General features: G+C 41.5%; 1 protein-coding gene across 2 annotated transcripts in view; it reads left to right on the plus strand.

Annotated features, from left to right (window-relative positions):
- LY96 (lymphocyte antigen 96) overlaps window positions 1-20,928 on the plus strand; it is a 38,377-nt gene extending 17,449 nt beyond the window's left edge. The window contains exons 3-5 of one of the 2 annotated variants that reach the window (XM_025394472.1): window positions 1,354-1,482; window positions 18,341-18,393; window positions 20,811-20,928. In XM_025394472.1, the coding sequence (XP_025250257.1) occupies window positions 1,354-1,482; window positions 18,341-18,393; window positions 20,811-20,909 (281 nt within the window). In that variant the 3' untranslated portion in view covers window positions 20,910-20,928. The remainder of the gene's footprint in view (window positions 1-1,353; window positions 1,483-18,340; window positions 18,394-20,810) is intronic. The other variant, XM_025394473.1, reaches the window with a different exon arrangement.
- The last annotated feature ends 4,822 nt before the right edge of the window (window positions 20,929-25,750 follow it).

A 25,750-nucleotide genomic window follows, 5' to 3' on the forward strand; every position in this document is an offset into this window, starting at 1 on the left:
TTAGATCTGTTGGGTAAGGTAACTGGGCAACATTTGAGTAGAGATATTGAATAAATACATGGGATCAATGCTCAGGAGAAAGGTTGAGACTAAAGTTGATTTGAGAATTGTCACCTTATGTGGTATTTGGTCTGAGAGAGTGTGCAGAGTGAAAATTGAGGAGAACTGAGGCTAGAACCTGGAGAAATCTAGGAGTCAATGAAATAGACTGAGGAGGAGGAGTCAGAGAGATTGGAGGACACCTGGAAGAGAGTGGTTGCACCAACACCAAAGAAGGTTTAGGGAAAGAAGCAGGCAGTTCTATTAAGCATAGCCAAGTTCAAATTAAAGTTAGAAAAGTTGTCTTTTGATTATGGTTATAATGAGTCATGGTGATCTTGCTAGGAAAATATTTTCGGTGAGGTAGTGGTTGCAAAATTGTTTTCATTATGAAAAGGATTGTGCATCTTTTTTGCCTGGGCACAGTGGCTCATGCCTGTAATCCCAGCACTTTGGGAGGCTGAGGCAGGTGGATCACAAAGTTAGGACTTCAAGACCAGCCTGGCCAAGATGGTGAAACCCCATCTCTACTAAAAATAAAAAAAATTAGCTGGACGTGGTGGCAGGCGCCTGTCATCCCAGCTACTTGGGAGGCTGAGGCAGAAGAATCACTTGAACCTGGGCAGCGAAGGTTGCAGTGAGCCAAGATTATGCCACTGCACTCCAGTCTGTCTCAAAAAAAAAAAAAAAAAAAAAAAAAAAAAAAAAAAAAAAAAAAAAAAAGAAAAAGAAAAAGAAAGAAAAGGATTGTGCATCTTTTTCATTTGGGCCAACTGAATAAGTTGGAAGAGTTGAGAAAAATGAATTGATTACTGGAATTTTTCATGGTAGTTGGAAATAGGGAGATCACAAGGAAATTAAAAAATAGCCATATATTTATTTTTCATCAAAAGATTCTATTTTATTCTCAAGAACTCTTTCATCAGAAGTCCTAGAAAGTTACACTGTCTTTCCTTTCCCTTTCTTTTCTTTTGAATTTTCTAGCAGAACCATGATTAGAACTAGACATTTTATGTCTTTATTTCATAGTTTTCTCTATGAAGTTATGAAGGCTCTTCTGTTTTTAGGCAGAGCATGCATAGTTTTACCGTGGAACATTGTATTTGATTATGATTTACTAGTTGCCCTCTCAGAACTTCAGTTTTCTCATCTGCAGAAGAAGAGTAATAATACCCACCTTTTAGATAGTTGTGATGATTAAATGAAATAATGTAAGAAAAGCACAGGGCCCCTTTTAACTATACAATAAATGTTAATCATTATGTATAAAATAATCTACTATTTGAGGACCTAATGGGATTTTTTCTTTTAAAGGGAGAGATGTAAAGCAATTATATTTCAATCTCTATATAACTGTCAACTCCATGACTCTTCCAAAGCGCAAAGAAGTTATTTGCCGAGGATCTGATGATGATTATTCTTTTTGCAGAGCTCTGAAGGGAGGTAAGTGTTCAGTTCATATTACTTTTAGAATAGGAAATAATTCCTTATGAAAATGTTGTGAAAATTAAATACATTGAAAATGAAAACTTCCTTTTCTGGTAATAATTCTTTTTCTATCCAAAGTTTTTACTTTTAGCAGCTTAAATAGCATTTTATAATTATGTACTTGAATTGTTAAGATGACACTTATATGATTTGTATTGTTAATATTTTTCATAGTAACCCACCAGATTTTCTATACAGTCATTGGTTTCTTCAGTGACTTCTGCCTTTATGTTCCTCCTTGGAATTATTTACAGAATCATAACATCCAGAAATTAGGACCCTTACAGAGATCTTGCACCAAGGGATAAAAAATAAAAATAAAAAATGAATTTAAAAAAAGGAATTACCACTTTAAAACTATATTCCAGCTTTTCCGTTTACCAGCAATGTGACTTTCAGCATGTTATTAATATTTAACTCTTCTTGGCCTCATTTTCCTCAGCTATAAAATGGGGAAGTAAAACACATCATAAATAGTTTTAAGAATTAAATTAGAGAATGTGTGTAAAAGAAAAAAAAAAAGCCTAGTACAGTGTTCAGAATAAGAATCCTTCTTTTGTTACTGATTTTCCAGTCCTGTCATCTTTATAATGAGGGAACTGATGCTTGCAGTGGCTCAGTAAGGTGTCCATGGTCATTTGGAGAACTAGTAACAGAGTAGCCTCCTAACTCTAAGATATGACTCTTCTACTGAAAAAAACTCTAAGATATGACTCTTCTCTTTGAAAAAAAAAATTCCCTTAGCAGATTACTGTTTTTTTTTAAATTGTGCATTTCTTTTGCACAACTGTTTTACAATTATTTTACACAATCTCTGTGGGATTACACTGATATTTTACTTGAATCTTCAAAGTTTCTTTTCTTGAGACCTCAGAGGTGTCAGACTCAAGTCAGCTTGTCTACTTCTTCTCTCCCTCCTCCCACTTTCTTCCATAAACATCTATTGAACCTAATTTGGGCAAATCATGATTTAGGTTCTGGTTTTCTGAAGTTGAATGGTAGGATCTCCTTGCTCAGAAAGTCACTCTGGGGAAAACTGGATTGCCATATGCAGAAGAATGAACCTGGACCCCTATCTCTCACCACATTCAAAAATCAACTCAAGATGGATGAACAACTTAAGCATAAGATCTGCAATTATAAATATACTAGAAGAAACCTAGGGAAGATTCTTCTGGACATTGGTCTAGACAAAGAATTTATGACAAAGATCTCAAAAGCACAGGCAATAAAGACAAAAGTAGACAAAAAGGATTTAATTACATCAAAAAGCTTCTGCATAGCAAAAGAAATAATGGAGTGAACAGACAATCTGTAGTATATGAGAAAAAATTCACAAACTATTCATCCAACAGGGTACTAACATTCAGAATGTACAAGGAACTCAAACAACTCAACAACAACAACAAAAACAACCGCATTAAGAAGTGGGAAAAGTGGCCGGGCACAGTGGCTCATGCCTGTAATCCCAGCACTTTGGGAGACTGAGACAGGTGGATCATGATGTCAGGAGTTCTAGACCAGCCTGGCCAACGTAGGGAAACCTTGTCTCTGCCAAAAATACAAAAATTAGCCAGGTGTGGTGGCATGCGCCTGTAGTCCCAGCTACTTGAGAGGCTGAGGCAGGAAAATCCCTTGAACCTGGGAGGTGGAGGTTGCAGTGAAGTGAGACGATGCCATTGCACTCCAGTCCAGCTGACAGAGTGAGACTCAGTCTCAAAAAAAAAAAAAGAAAAAACAAAGTGGGAAAAGGACATGAGTGGATACTTATAGATACTTTTCAAAAGAAGAGATAGAAATGGCCAACACGGCCGGGCGCGGTGGCTCAAGCCTGTAATCCCAGCACTTTGGGAGGCCGAGACGGGCGGATCACGAGGTCAGGAGATCGAGACCATCCTGGCTAACACGGTGAAACCCCGTCTCTACTAAGAAATACAAAAAACTAGCCGGGCGAAGTGGCGGGCGCCTGTAGTCCCAGCTACTCGGGAGGCTGAGGCAGGAGAATGGCGTGAACCCGGGAGGCGGAGCTTGCAGTGAGCTGAGATCCGGCCACTGCACTCCAGCCTGGGCGGCAGAGCGAGACTCCGTCTCAAAAAAAAAAAAAAAAAAAAAAAAAAAAGAAATGGCCAACACATATATTAAAACATGCTCAGCATCACTAATCGTCAGAGAAATGCAAATTAAAATTGCAATGAGATATCATCTTACCCCAGTCAGAATGACTATTCTTAAAAAGACGAAAAGTAACAGATGTTAGCAAGAATATGGAGAAAAGAGAACTCATCCACTTTTGGTGGGAATGTAAATTAGTACAGCCTCTATGGAAAGCAGTATGGGGATTTATCAAAGAACTAAAAATAGAACCACCATTCCATCTAGCAATTTCACTACTAGGTATCTACTCAAAGGAAAAGAAATCAATACATCAAAAAGATACCTGCACTCATATGTTTATTGCACTAGTCACAATAGCAAAGGTATGGAGTTCACCTAAGTGTTCATCAACAGACGAATAGGTAAATAAAATGTGGTATATTTACACAATGGAATATTATTAAGCCATTACAAAAATGAAATCATGTATTTTTCAGCAACATGGATGGAACTGAAGGCCATTATCTTAAGTGAAACAAACCAGGCACAGAAAGTCAAATATTGCATGTTCCCATCCATAAGTGGGTGCTTATGTAATGTACACATGTGCTAAAAATGTGTACACATGTACTAGAGAGTGGAATGATAGTGAAGAGTTGGAAGGGTGAGGGGGTGGATGATGCAAAATTAGTTAATGGGTATATGTTACTTGGGTGATGGGAACCCTAAAAGCCCTGACTTTACCACTACACAACCTATGCAGGTAATGAGATTGCACATGTACCTGGTAAATCAGTATAAAAAAAAAAAAAGTCACTCCATTCTGGGAAATACTGTCACAAAAACAAAATTTACAATAAAATTACATGTAATTACCTGTAATGAATTTTATTGTAAATTCATTACAGGTGTGAGCCATTGCCATACAATAAAATTATATGTACATATAATTATACTAAATATAATTTTATTGTAAATTAATTGTAAAAAAGTATATGTAAATAACATATAGTTCTATTAGCAATAGAATTATAGGTTATTAGTTTTAACTATATAGTTACTAAATAACTGTGGCAGAAAAACTGGGATAAGGTGTTTTTGTTTTTGAGAAAAGATCTTGCTCCGTCACCCAGATTGGAGTGCAGTGGTGCAAGCAGAGCTCACTGCAGCCTCAAACTCCTCAGCTCAAGTCATCGTCTAGTCACAGCCTCCTGAGTAGCAAGGACTACAGGCACAGGTCACTATGCCCAGCTAATTTTTTTTTTTTTTGAGACGGAGTCTCGCTCTGTCTCCCAGGCTGGAGTGCAATGGCGCAATCTCAGCTCACTGCAACCTGCACCTCCCGGGTTCAAGTGATTCTGCCTCAGCCTCCCGAGTAGCTGGGACTAAAGGTGTATGCCACCATGCCCAGCTAATTTTTGTAGTTTTAGTAGAGACAGGTTTTCATCATGTTAGCCAGGCTGGTCTCAAACTCCTGACCTCAGGCCATCCGACCGCCTCGGCCTCCCAAAGTGCTGGAATTACAGGTGTGAGCCACTGCACCCGGCCCTAATTTTAAATTTAATTTTATTTTGATTAAAAAATAGAGATAAGGTCTCACTTTATCTTGAGCCCAGGCTGGTCTTGAACTCCTGGGCTCAAGTGATCCTCCTGCCTCAGCCTCCCAGAGTGCTGGGATTACAGGTGTGAGCCATTGCTCCTGGGCATTTTTAAATTTTTTGTAGAGACAGGGTCTCACTATATTGCCCAGGCTGGTCAGACAAGCCTTCAATAGAGTATTTTATTAGAGTCTTGAATCTGAAAGCATCAGAGAGTGATGGGGAAAAACATTCCCTGGAGAGGAAACAGCATATGCAAACACATCTAGTCATGAAAGAGTATGGTTTATTTGGAGAGTAGTTTTTTTGTAGTTGGAGCAGAATGTGCTTGTGGGGAATTGCTGGAGATGAGCCTAGAAAAGGGGGCAGTGTGAGCATATAAGTCATGCGCAAAATATTGGCCTGTATTCTATAGTCAGTGGGCAGGGATGACCCACTGAGATTTCCATTTTTGCAGATAACTAGCATCCATATGGCAGGAGGTGGGGGTAGGCTGAGGCAGGAAACTTGGGTGGAAGGAAGAGCATCCAAGAGGCTCTGTGAGAGACCATGAAGGGTGAACGTGATGGCAGCCAGGGAGTAGCAGGCAGGAGATGAAAGAGAGCGTTTTGGGAGACAGAATAGGCAGGATACACTGATTTAATGTGGCAGGCAAGGATTAGGTAAGATCAAGAACCTCTTGGGCTGGTTACCTGTAATACCAGCACTTTGGGAGGCCGAGGCTAAGAGTTTGAGGCCAGACTGGGCAAGGAGGTGAAACCCCATCTCTAAAAAAAAAAAAAAAAAAAAAAAAAAAAAAAAAAGATAAAGAAAAAAAAAGCACCACACTTGAGGGCCAGTGACTGGATGTATGGAAGTGCTATTATCTGAGATGATGTGTACAAAAGAACAGGCAGGTTTTTTTTTTCTTTTTTTTTTAGGGAAACATAATGAGTTCTGGCTTGGGCATGTTAAGCTCAAGGTAATTTTGGAACATTCAAATAAACATGGCCATCTGGCAGCTGAGTATGTGGGCCCAGAACTTAGGACTTTCTGATTTAAGAAGCATTGACGTAGCAAGAGTCCCTTGAAATTTGGGAGTCAAATTTGCAAGTACCATACATATCTATGTTTAAAATAATTTTCCTTTTGGTTGTTATAAAAGTTATACATCTTTATGATATGATATTTAGAAAATATGGACAAGCAATTATAAAGTAAAAGTTACCCATAATCTCACCAGTTTTTACACACACACACACACACATATCTGTTTCTTTCAAAAACACATTTATGAATCAATAGATGGATATTTCAAAGCATCTTAAATTTAATAAGCCTGAGCTGGGCATGGTAGTTCATGCCTGCAATCCCAGCACTTTGTGAGGCCAAGGCAGGTGGGTTGCTTGACATCAAGAGTTTGAGAACAGCCTGGACAACATGGTGAAATGCCGTCTCTACCAAAAATACAAAAATTAGCTGGGCCTGGTGGCTCATGCCTGTGGTCCCAGATACTTGAGAGGCTGAGGCGGGAGGATCACTGGAGCTTGGGCAGTGGAGGCTGCAGTGAGCTGTGATTGCACCACTGCACTCCAGCCTGGGCAACAGAGCAAGATCTTGTTTAAAAAAAATTTCATAAGCCTGTAAGTTCTGTTACCGGGATTTTGCTGGGGCTGCTGTTACTAAGTACCATAAACTGAATATCTTAGAAAAACAGAAATTTATCATCTAACAGCTCTGGAGTTCAGAAGTCTGAAACCAAGATAACGAGGCCATGCTTCCTCTGCAGGAGCTAGGCATGGATCTGTTCCAGGCCTCTCTCCTAGCTTCTGGTGGCCTATGGCATGTCTTGCCTAGTAGATGGCCATCTTTTTCCTGGGGCCCTTCACTGTGGTCTTCCTTCCTATGTGTGCCTATCTCAGTGTCCAAATTTCCCCTTCTTAATAACGGATATTGGACTAGGGCCCACCCTAATGACCTCATTTTAACTTGACTGTCTGCAAAGATCCTATTTCCAAATAAGGTCATGTTCACAGGCACTGCAAGTTAGGCCTTCAACATATCTTTTTGGGGGACACAATTCAATGTACAATACCATCTGAGGCTCGGATCCCGCTGCCTGCATAGTTGCCAGGAAAACTAGACTGGACCATGAGTGAGCTGCATGGACACCTTTTGGGAAGAGGAGAGGAGAGCCTAAGAAGGGGTTCTGTTCTCCCTCGCCCTTCCTAAGTTCCCTCTTGCCTTCTTCATTGTGGGCAAAGCTTCAAGCTAACTTCCTAAGAAAAATAATGGAAGGGTCCATTGCAAGATGGCCGAATAGGAACAGCTCTGGTCTGGAGCTCCCAGAGTGATTGACACAGAAGATGGGTGATTTCTGCATTTCCAACTGAGGTACCTGGTTCATCTCATTGGGACTAGTTGGACAGTGGGTGCAGCCCATGGAGGGTGAGCCGAAGCAGCACAGGGCATCGCCTCACCCGGGAAGTGCAAGGGGTCAGGGGATTTCCCTTTCCTAGCCAAGGAAAGCTGTGACAGACTGTACCTGGAAAATTGGAACACTCCTGCCTTAATACTACACTTTTCCAGTGGTCTTAGCAAACAGCACACCAGAAGATTGTATCCCGCACCTGGCTCAGCAGTGAGCCTTGCTCACTGCTAGCACAGTAGTCCAAAATCGAACTGCAAGGCAGCAGCCTGGCTTGGGGAGGGGCGTCCACTATTGCTGAGGCTTGAGAAGGTAAACAAAGTGGTGGGTAGCTCGAACTGGGTGGAGCCCACCACAGCTCAACGAGGCCTGCCTGCGTCTCTAGACTCCACCTTTGGGGGCAGAGAATAGTTGAACAAAAGGCAGCAGAAACTTCTGCACACTTAAATGTCCCTGTCTGACATCTCTGAAGAGAGCAGTGGTTCTCCCAGCACGGTGTTTGAGCTCTGAGAACGGACAGACTGTCTCCTCAAGTGGGTCCCTGACTCCTATGTAGCCTAACTGGGAGACACCTCCCAGTAGGGGCTGACTGACACCTCAGACAGCTGGGTGCCCCTCTGAGACAAAGCTTCCAGAGGAAGGATCAGGATCAATATTTGCTGTTCTGCAGCCTCTGCTGGTGATACCCAGGCAAAGAGGTCTGGAGTGGACCTCCAGCAAACTCTAACAGACCTGCAGCTGAGTGTTCTGACTGTTAGAAGGAAAACTAACAAACAGAAAGGAATAGCATCAACATCAACGAAAGGGACATCCACACCAAAACTCCACCTGTACGTCACCATCATCAAAGACCAAAGGTAGATAAAACCACGAAGATGGGGAGAAACTGGAGCAGAAAAGCTGAAAATTCTAAAAACCAGAGTGCCTCTTCTCCTCCAAAGGATCACAGCTCCTCGCAAACAACGGAACAAAGCTGGATGGAGAATGACTTTGACAAGTTGACAGAAGTAGGCTTCAGAAGGTCAGTAATAACAAACTTCTCCGAGCTAAAGAAGGATGTTCGAAACCATCGCAAGGAAGCTAAAACCCTTGAAAAAAGATTAGATGAATGGCTAACTAGAATAAACAGTGTAGAGAAGACCTTAAATGACCTGATGGAGCTGAAAACCATGGCATGAGAACTTTTGCGATGCATGCAGAAGTTTCAGTAGCCGATTCGATCAAGTGGAAGAAAGGGTATCAGTGATTGAAGATCAAGTTAATGAAATGAAGCGAGAAGAGAAGTTTAGAGGAAAAAGAGTAAAAAGAAATGAACAAAGCCTCTAAGAAACATGGGACTATATGAAAAGGCCAAATCTACGTTTGTTTGGTGTACCTGAAAGTGATGGGGAGAATAGAACTAAGCTGGAAAACACTCTTCAGGACAGTATCCAGGAGAACTTCCCCAACCTAGCAAGGCAGGCCAACATTCAAATTCAGGAAATACAGAGAACACCACAAAGACACTCTTTGAGAACAGCAACCCCAAGACACATAGTTGTCAGATTCACCAAGGTTCAAATGAAGGAAAAAAATGTTAAGGGTAGCCAGAGAGAAAGGTCGGGTTACCCACAAGGGAAGCCTATCAGACTAACAGCAGATCTCTTGGCAGAAACTCTACAAGCCAGAAGAGAGTGGGGGCCCATATTCAACATACTTAAAAAAAAGAATTTTCAACCCAGAATTTCATAATCAGTCAAACTAAGCTTCATAAGTGAAGGAGAAATAAAATCCTTTACAGACAAGCAAATGCTGAGGGATTTTGTCACCACCAGGCCTGCCTTACAAGAGCTCCTGAAGGAAGCACTAAACATGGAAAGGAACAACCAGTACCAGCCACTGCAAAAACATGCCAAATTGTAAAGACTATTGATGCTAGGAAGAAACTGCATCAACTAATGGGCAAAAAGACCAGCTAACATCATAATGACAGGATCAAATTCACACATAACAATATTAACCTTAAATGTAAATGGGCTAAATGGTCCAAATAAAAGACACAGACTGGCAAACTGGATAAAGAGTCAAGATCCATCAGTGTGCTGTATTCAGGAGATCCATCTCATGTGCTGAGACACACAGGTTCAAAATAAAGAAATGGAGGAAGATCTACCAAGCAAATGGAAAGCAAAAAAAAAGAGTAGGTTGCAATCCTAGTCTCTGATAAAACAGACTTTAAACCATCAAAGATCAAAAGAGAAAAAGAAGGCCATTACATAATGGTAAAGGAATCAATTCAACAAGAAGAGCTAACTATTCTAAATATATATGTAGCAAATACAGGAGCACCCAGATTCACAAAGCAAATCCTTAGAGACCTACAAAGAGACTTAGACTCCCACACAATAATAATGGGAGACTTTAACACCCCTTTGTCAATATTAGACAAATCAACAAGACAGAAGGTTAACAAGGATATCCAGGATTTGAACTCAGCTCTGCACCAAGCAGACCTAATAGACATCTACAGAACTCTCCACCCCAGATCAATAGAATATACATTCTTCTCAGCACCACATCGCACTTATTCCAAAATTGACCACATACTTCCAGTTGGAAGTAAAGCCCTCCTCAGCGAATGTGAAAGAACAGAAATCACAACAAATTGTCTCTCAGACCACAGTGCAATCAAATTAGAACTTAGGATTAAGAAACTCACTGAAAACTGCACAACTACATGGAAACTGGACAACCCACTCCTGAATGACTACTGGGTAAATAACGAAATGAAGGCAGAAATAAAGATGTTCTTTGAAACCAATGTGAACAAAGACACAACATACCAGAATCTCTGGGACATATTTAAAGCAGTGTGTAAAGGGAAATTTATAGCACTAAATGCCCACAAGAGGAAGCAAGAAAGATCTAAAATCAACAACCTAACATCACAATGAAAAGAACTAGAGAAGCAAGAGCAAACAAATTCAAAAGCTAGCAGAAGGCAAGAAATAACTAAGATTAGAGCAGAACTGAAGGAGATAGAGACAAAAACCCTTCACAAAATCAATGAATCCAGGAGCTGGTTTTTTGAAAAGATCAACAAAATAGATAGACCACTAGCAAGATTAATAAAGAGGAAAAGAGAGAAGAATCAAATAGATGCAATAAAAAATGATAAAGGGGATATCACCACTGATCCTACAGACGTACAAACTACCACCAGAGAATACTATAAACACCTCTACACAAATAAACTAGAAAATCTAGAAGAAATGGATAAATTCCTGGACACATACACTCTCCCAAGATTAAACCAGGAAGACCTTGAATCCCTGAATAGACCAATAACAGACTCTGAAATTGAGGCAATAATTAATAACCTACCAACCAAAAAAAGTCCAGACCCAGATGGATTCACAGCCAAACTCTACCAGAGGTACAAAGAGGAGCTGGTACAATTCCTTCTGAAACCATTCCAATCAATAGAAAAAGAGGGAATCCTCCCTAACTCATTTTATGAGGCCAACATCATCCTGATACCAAAGCTTGGCAGAGACACAACAAAAAAAGAGAATTTTAGACCAATATTCCTGATGAACATTAATGTGAAAATCCTTGATAAAATACTGGCAAACCGAATCCAGCAGCACATCAAAAAGCTTATCCACCAAGATCAAGTTGGCTTCATTCCTGGGATGCAAGGCTGGTTCAACATACACAAATCAATAAACATAATCCATCATGTAAACAGAACCAAAGACAAAAACCACACGATTATCTCAATAGATGCAGAAAAGACCTTTGACAAAATTCAACAGCCCTTCATGCTAAAATCTCTCAATAAACTAGGTATTGATGCGACATATCTCAAAATAATAAGAGTTATTTATGACAAACCCACAGCCAATATCATACTGAATGGGCAAAAACTGGAAGCATTCCCTTTGAAAACTGGCACAAGACAGGGATGCCCTCTCTCACCACTCCTATTCAACATAGTGTTGGAAATTCTGGCCAGGACAATCAGGCAAGAGAAAGAAATAAACGGTGTTCAATTAGGAAAAGAAGAAGTCAAATTGTCCCTGTTTGCAGATGACATGATTGTATATTTAGAAAACCCCATCATCTCAGCCCAAAATCTCCTTAAGCTGTTAGGCAACTTTAGCAAAGTCTCAGGATACAAAATAATGTGCAAAAATGACAAGCATTCCTATACTCCAATAACAGACAAACAGAGAGCCAAATCATGAGTGAACTCCCATTCACAATTGCTACAAAGAGAATAAAATACCTAGGAATATAACTTACAAGGGATGTGAAGGACTTCTTCAAGAACTACAAACCACTGCTCAATGAAATAAAAGAGGACACAACAAATGGAAGAACATTCCATGCTCATGGATAGGAGGAATCAATATTGTGAAAATGGCCATACTGTCCAAGGTAATTTATAAATTCAATGCCATCCCCATCAAGCTACCAATGACTTTCTTCACAGAATTGGAAAAAACTACTTTAAAATTAATATGGAACCAAAAAAGAGCCTGCATTGCCAAGACAATCCTAAGCAGAAAGAACAAAGCTGGAGGCATCACGCTACCTGACTTCAAACTATACTATAAGGCTACAGTAAAGTAACCAAAACAGCATGGTACTGGTACCAAAACAGAGATATAAACCAATGGAACAGAACAGGGGCCTCAGAAATAATACCACACATCTGCAACCATCTGATCTTTGACAAACCTGACAAAAACAAGAAGTGGGGAAAGGATTCCCTATCTAATAAATGGTGCTGGGAAAACTGGCTAGCCATATGTAGAAAGCTGAAACTGGATCCCTTCCTTAAACCTTATACAAAAATTAATTCAAGATGGATTAAAGACTTAAATGTTAGACCTAAAACCATAAAAACCCTAGAAGAAAGGTTCTTCTAGGCAATATGATTCAGGACATGGGCATGGGAAAGGACTTCATGACTAAAACACAAAAAACAATGACAACGAAAGCCAAAATAGAAAAATGGGACCTAATTAAACTAAAGAGCTTCTGCACAGCAAAAGAAACTCCCATCAGAGTGAACAGGCAACCTACAGAATGGGAGAAAATTTTTGCAATCTACCCATCTGACAAAGGGCTAATATCCAGAATCTACAAAGAACTTAAACACATTTACAAGAAAAAAATCAAACAACCCCATCAAAAAGTGGGTGAAGGATATGAATAGACACTTTTCAAAAGAAGACATTTATACAGCTATCAGACACATGAAAAAATGCTCATCATCACTGGTCATCAGAGAAATGCAAATAAAAACCACAATGAGATACCATCTCACACCAGTTAGAATGGCGATCATTAAAAAGTCAGGAAACAGCAGATGCTGGAGAGGATGTGGAGAGATAGGAACACTTTTACACTGTTGGTGGGAGTGTAAACTAGTTCAACCATTGTGGAAGACAGTGTGGCGATTCCTTAAGATCTAGAACTAGAAATACCATTTGACCCAGCCATCCTATTACTGGGTACATACCCAAAGGATTATAAATCATGCTGCTATAAAGACACGTGCACACGTATGTTTATTGCAGCACTATTCACAATAGCAAAGACTTGGAACCAACCCAAATATTCATCAATGATAGACTGGGTTAAGAAAATGTGGCACATATACAACATGGAATACTATGCAGCCATAAAAGGAGGTGTTTATGTCCTTTGTAGGGACATGGATGATGCTGGAAACCATCATTCTGAGCAAACTATTACAAGGACAGAAAACCAAACACTGCATGTTCTCACTGATAGGTGGGAACTGAACGATGAGAACACTTGGACACAGGAAGGGGAACATCACACACCGGGGCCTGTCATGGGGTGGGAGGGATGGGGGAGGGATAGTATTAGGAGAAATACCTAATGTAAATGATGAATTAATTGGTGCAGCAAACCAACATGGCACATGTATACATATGTAACAAATCTGCACGTTGTGCACATGTACCCCAGAACTTAAAGTATAATAAAAAAGAAAAGAAAAGAATGGAAGGTATGAGCAGGATATGAGCTTTCTGGGCAGGTGCAGTGGCTCACGCCTATAATCCCAGCACTTCGGGAGGCCGAGGCGAGCGGATCACCTGAGGTCAGGAGTTCCAGACCAGCCTGGCCAACACGGTGAAACCCAGTCTCTACTAAAAATACAAAAGTAGATGGGTGTGGTAGCACATGTTTGTAATCCCAGCTACCCGGGAGGCTGAGGAAGGAGAATCACTTGAATGAAGGCAGACGTTGTAGTGAGCCAAGATCCCACCACTGCACTCCAGCTTGGGCTACACAGTGAGACTCCAGTCTCAAAAAAAGAAAAACAAAAAAACAGCTTTCTAAGACAGACAAAACAATTGAAAAAGAGGTCTATCCAACAGAGGAGGTTAGAACTCCATCTGTCTACCTGACCTGCTAAGTGTTAAGACAGTCTCCCTAAATAGAAAACTAGGGGTTGTTCTTTTTTTTTGAAACAGAGTCTCGTCCTGTTGCCTAGGCTGGAATGCAATGGTACAATCTCGGCTCACTGCAACCTCTGCCTCCCTGGTTCAAGCGATTCTCCTGCCCCAGCCTCCCCAGTAGCTGGGATTACAGGTGTGTGCCACCATGCCCAACAAATTTTTTGTATCTTTAATAGAGATAGGATTTCACCATGTTGGCCAGACTGGTCTCGAACTTCTGACCTCATGATCCACCCGCTTCGGCCTCCCAAAGTGCTGGGATTATAGGCGTGAGCCACCACACCTGGTCTAGGGGTTGTTCTTAATTTCTTTCTCAAATCCTCAAGTCTCATCCATCTTCCTCCCCCACCCCTTCCACAAAGTTGACAGAGTTGGCTTCATGACCAGAGCCCAGGGCCCCATATACAGAAGGGCCCTGTGCTTGGGGTTTAATGCCCTGTGATCACAATCTTGAAATTCTTAATAATTTTATTTTCGAGTGTGTGTTTTGTGTAAGTGAAATCTAATGAGACGATGGGGTATGAACCCACCTTCCCTGGACTGGTTCTTGGTTCTTGCTGCCCACTTCCCTGCTGGCACCCTGGAATCCTCTCCCCTCTTCTGTCCAGTGCCACCTGCTAACCTCTGCTCCTGGTGAAATCCTGGCTACAGGGAGGGTCAGGATCTGGTGTGGGTGCCCTGCAGTATCTTGTGTGGGCATGATAGTGGCTGCCCTACCTTGGCTGGCAGCACCATGGCCCTGTTCAGCAGCTGACTAGTTGGGCACACCATCCCCTGTCCCACTCCAAAACAGGTAGTGTGTGGAGGTATTGCATGGAGATTGCAGTGCATTGAGAGTCACTGTTGAATAGCAGGCCTGTGGGAAAGAAAGGTACTTGCTTGGACTTCCTGCCCCTCACTGGCGCATGGGGCATCTGGCAGTTTGTGGAAGGAGGACCCTGACAGGCAGCTCTCAGGCCGAAGCTTGCACAGGAGCCCCCAGTCGTGGACGAGCCCCTGGGTGTTTCTACACTCACCTGTGCTGCTTGCTGAGGGGGCGTTCCCTCAGGCTGTTCCATGCCTTGGGGACCTTCTCTTTCTCCGTTCAAACTTCCTGCCTCTGGCTTGTGTTAGTTTCCTCTGGCTGGCTCCGCTCGAGGCACCCCCTGGGGATAAGCAGGGAAAGACAAATTGTGTAATTTCAGTGATTCTACCTTGAAGTTAAATGCTTTGATATTTGCATTTAAAACTGGCATTGTATTATAAGAAGATGAATACTGAAATTCATACTAATAGTTTAAAATGTTCTCTTTATTACAAATGATATTAAATTGCAATAAAAACATTATGGCAAGTCTAGAGAGAGAAACACATAGAAGAAGGGCAAAGTTTTATGTTCTAGTAACTTTAACAGGTTTCCCCTATCTTTTGAATAAGCAGCCTCATATCGTCATTTTGTGCTGGGCCTTGCAAATTACGGATTTAATTATGTAATGATGTATTGCATTACTTTTCATGGCAAAAACTGCAATTACTTTTACACCAACCTAATAGTTGGTCCTGAAGCTGGGTACTGAGAATTAGATACTAGGAGCCAGATTCAAAAATGTCCAAAGCAAAACCCCTGTCCTCATGGAAATTACAAACTAGTGGAGAAAACAAGATCCTAATGAAGTAATAAAATAAAAAAAAGGAGAAAAATGAAATATGATTCAATTTGTGAAAAATATTCTCAAAGAAACTAGCAAGTTAATAAGATAGAGCCTATTATTGTTATTATATAATATATACATATATAACTAATATATTAATGCGTTAATATTCACAAGGTATGAATATGTTATTATTCACAAGATGCCATTGGAAGGAGGGTCTAGAAGCGAGAAAGAATAATATTAAATGTTATAAGTAACATTTAGTGGTAATAATATTTAATAAGTGCTGTGTCCCAGGCATTGTTCTTAGCACTTAACATGTATTAACTGGTATAGCCCTTGTGATAATTCTATGAGATACGTGTTATCACCCATCACTATTTTACTGAGCCATAGAAAAATTAAGTGACTGGTCCGAAGTTACACACCAAGTAGAGGAGCTGAGATTCAAACCCAAGCAGTTCTGGCCCCAGGGCCATCACTCTTACGAAGATGTTATATTTATCCTTACTGCATCTTTCCCATTGCATATTGTATTTGGAATGGTTTCTTCTTATTATTTTGGGGATCTTTTTTTGTTTTTTAAAAATTTTAATTTTAATTTAATATTTATTTATTTATTTATTTTGAGACAAGCTCTCCCTGTCACCCAGGCTGGAGTGAAGTAGTACAAACACAGCTCACTGTAGCCTCTACCTACTGGGCTCAAGTGATCCTCCCACCCCAGCCTCTCAAGCAACTGGGATTACAGGCACACGCCATCATACCCATCTTTCTTTTTTATATTTTGTACAGATAAGGATCAACCATGTTGCCCAGGCTGGTCTTGAACTTCTGAGTTCAAGGGATCTACCCTCTTCAGCCTCCCAAAGTGTTGTGATTACAGGCGTGAGCCACCGCTCACAGCTGGAATGGTTTCTTAAATATCTATATCTTCAATAGACTTTAGCTCTTTGAGAGAAGGGACAGAGTTGTACTACCATTGTCTTCCCAGGCCCTGGTGGGTAGTAGGCTTTCAATAAGCAGTTGTTGAATTGTTAAGTTTTGAATTGGATTGGCCTTGAATAAAAGATCATTAGATTATGAAGACATGATCACTTTACCGAGCAGAAGAAACACCTCAGGTATCAACTCCTTTAGTAAGGATACACCTGCCTAGGTGTGGTGGCTCATGTCTGTAATCCCAGCACTTTGGAAGGCCGAGGTGGGCAGATCACCTGAGGTCAGGAGTTCAAAACCAGCCTGGCCAACACAGAGAAACTCCGTCTCTACTAAAAATACAAAAATTAGCCAGGTGTAGTGGTGGGTGCCTGTAATCTCAGCTACTGGGGAGGCTGAGGCAGGAGAATGGCGTGAACCTGGAAGGTGGAGCTTGTAGTGAGCCAAGATGGCGCCACTGCACTCCAGCCTGGGCGACAGAGCGAGATTCTGTCTCAAAACAAAACAAAAATGATAATAATAATAATACACCCTTTATTTGCTTTAAAGAAAAAGCAAAAAGAAAAGAAAAAACAGTTGGGTGCAGTGGCTCATGCCTATAATCCCAGCACTTTGGAAGGCTGAGGTGGGTGGATAGCCTGAAGTTGGGAGTTTGAGACCAGCCTGGTCAGCATGGTGAAACCCCGTGTCTACTAAAAATACAAAAATTAATCGGGCGTGGTGGCAGGGGCCTGTAATCTCAGCTACTCAGGAAGCTGAGGCAGGAGAATCTCTTGAACCCGTAAGGCAGAGGTTGCAGCGAGCAGAGATCACACCATTGTACTCCAGCCTGGGCAACAGAGTGAGCCTCCATCTCAAAACAAACAAACAAACAAAAACAAAAAAAGGATACACCCAGAAGTAAATAAATAAATGCTTATTTGTGAGACTAGAAGTATATATGCAGACATTATTTATTTACTTCTGAGAACAATATTATAGTTTTCGATTTAACTATTTATATTAAAAATATTTTTGGCCACTGTTTCTTTTGTTTGAGATTCAAAACATGTATTTCTATCTTTACCCCATCACATCACATTCACTACTTTGTTCTGACTAGAACAGTAGGGTGTGGATTTTCCTGCATTTTTGACTCTGTGCTCCACAGCTTGTGTGGGGCCAGGCCCATGGCTATGCACTTAAACAGAAGCTAACGTGAGCTTCTCAGTGGTGTAATTGGGAGGCGCTTCAGTATTCTGGCTGCCTCCAAAATATCTCATGTGTCTTTGGAAAGATTATTCTCTATTATACTCAGCTTAATGTGCATCAATGTCTCTGAAAACTAGTTTAAAATACACATGTGTAACTTGGTCTGAAGCATATTAGCACTAGCTTGTTCATCGTTTATTCATTATTGAGACCAGCAGATCTTAACAGTCTGTGTCCCCTAAGGGATAAGATAGGGGCAGGTGTACAGAGAGGCTGTAGGGGCAGGGAAAGGAAGCCACAGGAGAATAGTAGCCAGGGTAAAAAAGGTTCATTATTTTTCTACAGTTTTGCTTGGGACTGCCTCTGTCAGTAGTTAAGTGTATGCCATAAAGGTGTACTCTATGCTAGCAAGGAAAAATTCACCTAACCGTGACCAATAACGTCTTGTATTTTATATTTTGTTTGCAGAGACTGTGAATACAACAGTATCATTCTCCTTCAGGGGAATAAAATTTTCTAAGGTATTGTTCAATATTTATTTTGTATTGTCTAACCTTTAGCAGTAATAGACATGTTAAGCATTTGAAACAAGCAATTCACAACTTCTTCCTTTTTTTTTGAAATGGGATCTCAGTCTGTCACCCAGACTGGAGTGCAGTGGCACAATCTCTGCTCACTGCAACCTCCACCCACCAACCCCCACCCCAAGCAATCCTCATGCCTTTGCCTCCTGACTAGCTGGGACTACAGGTGCGTGCCACAATGCCAGCTAACATTTTGTATTTTTGGAAGAGATGCAGTTTCACCATGTTGCCCAGGGTGGTCTTGAACTCCTGAGCTCAAGCAATCCACTCTGCTTAGCCTCCCAAAGTGCTGGGATTACAGGTGTGGGCAGCTATGCCCAGCTGACAATTTCATGAATAGCAATTCAAGATTAAGATGTTCAAGGTTTTTTCCTTCACTTTTATTTAGAATTAGCTTTTTTTTTTTTTTTTTGACTGAATCTTGCTCTGTTGCCCAGGCTGGAGTGAAGTGTGTTCTGGGCTCACTGCAACTTCCGCCTCCCAAGTTCAGGTGATTTTGTGCCTCAGTCACCCGAGTAGCTGGGATTATAGGCACATGCCACCATGCCCAGCTAATTTTTTAATTTTTAGTAGAGATGGGGTTTCACCATGTTGCCTAGGCTGGTCTCAAACTCCTGGCCTCATGTGATCCACCCACCTCTGTTCCTGGACCAAACTGAGGGTCAGGCTGCCATTTCTTGCAGCCCAATAACAAGATGCAGATGAACTGGGGAGGAAGAGAGCTTTCATTTCTGTAACTGGTTACAGGGAGAAGGTCTGGAAATTATTGTCAGACCAACTCAAAATTACAAATCTTTCAGAGTTTATATTCATTCCAAGGAATATGTCTATGTGTAAGTGTGCATTCATCTGAAGACACAAGTGATTAACTTCTTTTAATCTATGACTAAGGTCTGAGTCCTGAAGACCTTCCTCTGGAGCCTCAGTAACTTTACTTAATCTAAATGGGTCTGGGTGCTGGGGGGATTACCTTTATCTTGTCTCCTGCTAAATCATGGAGGTTTGAGGAGTTCCTTCAGACCCCCAATAAACTTGGTTGTGGAAACCTGGGGAGTTTCTTCAGACCCACAGTAAAACTTGATTAATCCTAAATGGGTCCTATTAAGAATTTCTCAGTTATTTTGTCATGCTTTAAGGCCCAGGAAAGGCCTGGCCAAAACTCCTGATGGGCTTTTCTTTTTTTTTTTTTTTTTTTTTGAGACGGAATCTCGCTGTCTCCCAGGCTGGAGTGCAGTGGCGGGATTTCAGCTCACTGCAAGCTCCACCTCCCAGGTTTACGCCATTCTCCTGCCTCAGCCTCCCGAGTAGCTGGGACTACAGGCGCCCGCCACTTCGCCCGGCCAGTTTTTTGTATTTTTTAGTAGAGACGGGGTTTCACCGTGTCAGCCAGGATGGTCTCGATGTCCTGACCTCGTGATCCACCCGTCTCGGCCTCCCAAAGTGCTGGGATTACAGGCTTGAGCCACCGCGCCCGGCCATGGGCTTTTCTTACATCCCATCCTTTGTATAAGGGCACTGGCTTTCAATATTTAACTTAACCACTTGGTCAGTACTGAAACAGTCGTTAGTGAGACCTGGCCTTGGCCTCCGGAAGTGCTGGGATTATAGGTGTGAGCCACCGCGCACAGCCTTAGTATTAGGTCTTTTGGTATTTTTTCTTTCTGTAGACTATGGAAAAATTGCACAAAAGATAGCATTTTTTTCCACTTCATTTTTTCCCTTTAACATACATGGGCAAGAGTAATTTGAATGCAAGAGCTCATTACTAATCTGTTGAACAGTCTTCAGATGAAAGCACTGAATGACCACTGTGTATAAGCCAGTAAATCTCTATAACTATTCATGTAATATACTAGATATAATGTGAACATTGTTTAGGAGAATAAAAATCATGTAAATTACAGACTTATTTTGTTCAAGATTTTCTTGGGAACTTAGCCTGGTCATCCATGCCTTTGTAAAAATAATTGCTGCTTCGATGAATAATACCATTGTGATTTTAGATGTTTGCATGATGTATCTAGTAATGAAAATTTATGCATTTTACTTTTGGTGACCATTTTAAAATAAAATGTAATAATGCATATTCTTTCATTATTTTGTTATAAACTAATATCTAATATTTCAAAACCTCTTAGGTTAGTTTTTAAAAATAACATAATTTTATAATTGGGAAATAAATGGGCTTATGCTCATCTAATTCAAAGACATGGAAAATTTTGTCTCATTGGAAAACTAATAAAATCAATCCAATTTAAATGGCTTTCTGCTAGTAAGAGAAAGTCCTTACAAAGCCTCTGAAATAGTAGCATCTAACATTTTGTATTACTTGTATTTCTTATACTTCATTTTAGGGAAAATACAAATGTGTTGTTGAAGCTATTTCTGGGAGTCCAGAAGAAATGCTCTTTTGCTTGGAGTTTGACATCATACACCAACCTAATTCAAATTAGAATAAATTGAGTATATAAACAAATTTTTTGAAGGTATTGTTCCTGTTTTAAGGGTACCCAGGATTTGTTTTAATCAGATATGGTAGGATAGGAAGACACAGAAATGACTGTCATGAAGAAAGAAGCTTATCCTCACAGATCTCTAGAAAACGGAGGCGTGGTGCACCATGCAGAGCCACCTGGGGAAGCACCAGGGTCTGTGAGAACGTGGAGGGAGGGGGAAAATGTGGGCAAGAGTGTTTATTGTGTTTTCCATAGGAAGCAATGGGCAAGGTAGGGTAAGTAATTGATATGGTTTGGCTGTGTCCCCATCCAATTATAGTTCCCATAATCCCCACGTGTTGTGGGGGACCCAGTGGGAGGTAATTGAATCATGGGGGCGGTTACCTCCATGCTGTTCTCATGATAATGAATGAGTTCTCATGAGATCTGATGGTTTTATAAGGAGCTTTCCCCACCCACCCTTTTGCTCTGCACTTCACCTTCCTGCCACCATATGAAGAAGGATGTGTTTGCTTCCCCTTCTGCCATGATTGTTTCCTGAGGCCTCCCCAGCCCTGCGGAGCCATAAGTCAGTTAAACCTCTTTCCTATATTTTATTTATTTTTTTTGAGACGAAGTCTCACTCTGTCACCCAGGCTGGAGTGCAGTGGTGCCATCTCGGCTCACTGCAACCTCTGCCTTCAAGGTTCAAGTGATTCTCCTGCCTCAGCCTCCCAAGTAACTGGGATTACAGGCACCTGCCATCACACTGGCTAATTTTTGTATTTTTAGTAGAGATGGGGTTTCACCATATTGGTCAGGCTGGTCTTGAACTCCTGACCTCAGGTGATCAGCCTCCCAAAGTGCTGAGATTACACATGTGAGCCACTGTGCCCAGCCTAAACCTCTTTCCTTTATAAATTACCCAGTCTTGGGTATTTCTTCATAGTAGCATGAGAATGGACTAATATAGCAGTGTTGACCTAAAAGGAAGAAGCTGAGGCAGAATTAGTGTAAGTAGAGAGTTTACCTGGGCCAAACTTGAGGATTGCATCCTGGGAGCATTACAACTTGAGTTGCCTGAATATATACTCCATAAATTAGCAGCAGTTACAAGAGGGTTTTTAAAGGGAAAGAAGAGGGAGTTTCTGAGTTGTTTACCAAGAATTTACATTAAAAATGCTGGGTGCAGTGGCTCACGCTTGTAATCCCAGCACTTTGGGAGACTGAGGTGGGCAGATCACCTGAGGTCAGGAGTTCGAGACCAGCCTGGCCAACATGGCGAAATCCTGTCTCTACTAAAAATACAGAAATTAGCTGGACCTGGTGGCATGCACCTGTAATCCTGGCTACTTGGAAGGCTGAGGCAGGAGAACCGCTTGAACCTGGGAAGTGGAGGTTGTAGTGAGCCAAGATCATGTCACTGCACTCCAGCCTGGCGACAGAGGTGTTTTTGGTGATGTTTATAGAAACAAAAGGATGGGGTCTTTTCTGCTTGGAGACCCCTCTCTATATATAGAGAAAGCTGTTTCTCTTTCTCTTCTCTTCTGCCTATTAAACCTCCACTCCTAAACTCCTCATGTGTATTTGTGTCCTAAGTTTTCCTAGTGCAAGATGACAAACTCTGTTGCAGGAGGGAAGTCAGGGACACCGAATGGAGGGACTGGCTGAAGCTGTGGCAGAAGAACATAAATTGGGAAGATTTCATGGACATTAATCAGCTCCCAAAATTAATACTTTTATAATTTCTTATGCCTGTCTTTACTGCAATCTCTGAACATAAATTGTGAAGATTTCATGGAGATTTATCACTTCCCCAATTGATACTCTTATAATTTCCTATGCCTGTCTTTACTTTAATCTCTTAATCTCGTCATCTTTGTAAACTGAGGATGTATGTCACCTCAGGACCCTGTTATGATTGTGTTAACTGTACAAATTGTAAAACGTGTGTTTGAACAATATGAAATCAGTGCACCCTGAAAAGGAACAGAATAACAGCGATTTTCAGGGAACAAGGAAAGATAACCATAAGGTCTGACTGCCTGAAGGGTTGGGCAGAATAGAGTCATATTTTTCTTCTTGCAGAAAGCCCATAGACGGATGTGCATGTAGGAGAAATATCACTGAATTCTTTTTCCAGTAAGGAATAGCCCTGGGGAAGGAATGCCTTCCTGGGGGTAGGTCTATAGACAGCCTCTCTGGGAGTGTCTGTCTTATGCAGTTGAGATAAGGACTGAAATACACCCTGGTCTCCTACAGTGCCCTCAGGCTTACTAGGATTGGGAAATTCCAGCCTGGTAAATTCTAGTCAGACCAGTAGTCTGCTCTCGAACACTGTTTTCTGTTAAGATGTTTATCAAGACACTGCGTCCACAGCGGGACATAGAATCTCATCAGTAATTCTAATTTTGCCTTGCCTTGCAATCTTAATTGTCCTTTGAAGCATGTGATCTTTGTGACTTACTCTCTGTTTGTACACTCCCTCCCCTTCTAAAATCCCTAATAAAAACTTGCTGGTTTCATGGCTCAAGGTAACCATCATGGTCCTACCAATATGTGATGGTACCCCTGGAGGCCCAATTGTAAAATTTCTCTCTTGTGCTCTTTCTCTCTATTTCTCAGACCAGCCGACCCTTAAGGAAAATAGAAAAGAACCTATGTTGAAATATTGGGGGCTGGTTCCCCTGATAAAACCCTGGGTTTATACTCCAGACAACATAGCAGCTTCATATTGGAGGTTCATCTGGGATACCAAGGTACAACATTCATTGAAACGGTGAGCAGAGGAGCAGATTCCAACTCTGTCCTTTCATTTCAAGGCTTTCAGTCTCCATTTAAGAACCAAATCAAACCAACTACTGGGCTACCTTCAGCCATTTAGAAACAATTAGCATGGCTGCCAGCCTCATAAGACTTGGAGGACAGGCTTTCTGGAGAGAATATGGAGAATTCCCCTGTACCCATGGGTTGCTGGGCATATTGGTCCTGTTTGAACCAGCTTACTTTCAGAGAGGACTTAGCTGTTGCATGGGGCTGGAAGAGGTTTTGGAGCAACTGAGGATTTCTGGCTGGAGCTACCACTCGGTGTTATCCAAAGGCTTCTGGAGTGACCCTAGCTTCTGACCACCTGATGGGGTGTTGGTAACAGGATCTCCACTTTTCCTATCATAATTTCCTCCTTTCCTGTCCACAACTACCATGTCTCTCATCCTCTCTGTAAAATGTGGAGTATATGCCTCCTGCTGGTCTTTTCCACTTGGAGACCATTTCTCTTTCTTTTCTCTTCTGCCTATTAAACCTCTGCTCCAAAAAAGAACAAAAAACAAAAAGACACAAGGATCTGTTTTTTTGCTAAAGAAAATGTAATTTTGCTGGGTGCAGTGGCTCACGCCTGTAATCCCAGCACTTTGGGAGGCCAAGGTGGGTGGATCACAAGATCAGGAGTTCAAGACTAGCCTGGTCAGTATGTTAAAACTCCCTTTCTACTAAAAATACAAAAATTAGCCTGGCGTGGTGGTGGGCACCTACAGTCCCAGCTACTCAGGAGGCTGAGGCAAGAGAATTGCTTGAACCCAGGAGGTGGAGGTTGCGGTGAGCCGAGATTGTGCCACTACTGCACTCCAGCCTGGGCGACAGAGTGAGACTCCATCTCAAAAAAAAAAAAAGTAATTTTTTTTTTTTAGTTAAGTGACTAAGAATTGCTTTAGAGTAAAGGAAAAATTATACAGATAAAACTAAATGGATGAAGAGAAAAACTAAGCTCAGGCAACAAAGTTGCCTCTAGACCTGTGGTTACCAAGAAGACAGTCAATGTGGAGGAAGGGTGAAATGAAGTAACCATTAAAACAAGAGGGTAGCCAGTCATGGTGGCTTCTGCCTGTAATCGCACCACTTTGGGAGGCTGAGGTGGGTGGGTCACCTGAGGTCAGGAGTTCCAGACTAGCCTGGCCAAAATGGTGAAACCCTTGTCTCTACTAAAAACACAAAAATTAGCTGGGAGTGGTGGCACGCGCCTATAATCCCAGTACTTTGGATGCTGTGGTGTGAGAATCTCTTGCACCTGGGAGGTGGAGGTTGCAGTGAGCTGAAATTGTGCCACTGCACTCCAGCAAGGGTGGCAGGGCAAGATCCTGTCTCAAAAAACAAAATCAAAACAAAGCAAAAAAAACAGCCAACCAACCAAACAAAAAACCCAAAAAGCCACAGGGTGTTATGTAAAGGAATTGTTCCATTTTGTAGATTGGTATCATCATCTCCCTGAGAAACCTTTACTACAATTAAGGGAGGAGACCACCCGTCATACTGTCTTATGCCCAATTTCTGCCTCCAAATGAAGAAGAAGTAAAAACTGAAAGGCAGAAATGAAATCCACAGGCAGACAGCCCGGCACTGAGCCCTGGCCCTGGTAGCTAAAGATCAACCCCTGACCGATTCCAGACATTGTATAGAAAAGCACTGTGAAATTCCCTGTACTGTTCTGTTCTGTTCTGATTACTGGTGCATGCAGCCCCCAGTCACGTACCCTCTGCTTGCTCAATCAATCACGACCCTCTCATGCGGAGCCCCCTAGAGTTGTAAGCCCTTAAAAGGGACAGGAATTGCTCACTCAGGGAGCTCGGTTTTTGGAGACGTGAGTCTGCCGACGCGCCCAGCTGAATAAAGCCCTTTCCTTCTACAACTCGGTGTCTGAGGGGTTCTTGTCTGCGGCTCATCCTGCTACACAAAAAATTGTAAAAATAACTACTTTAAGGATAGAATCATTAATTTTAAATGCTACAGAATGAAAGAGCTTGCTTGGGTTGATGCAGGACCCACAGCTCACGATTAAACAATTGCTGGTGAATGTATGTGATCGA

Source organism: Theropithecus gelada, chromosome 8, assembly GCF_003255815.1.
Source record: "Theropithecus gelada isolate Dixy chromosome 8, Tgel_1.0, whole genome shotgun sequence".
NCBI lineage: Eukaryota > Metazoa > Chordata > Mammalia > Primates > Cercopithecidae > Theropithecus > Theropithecus gelada.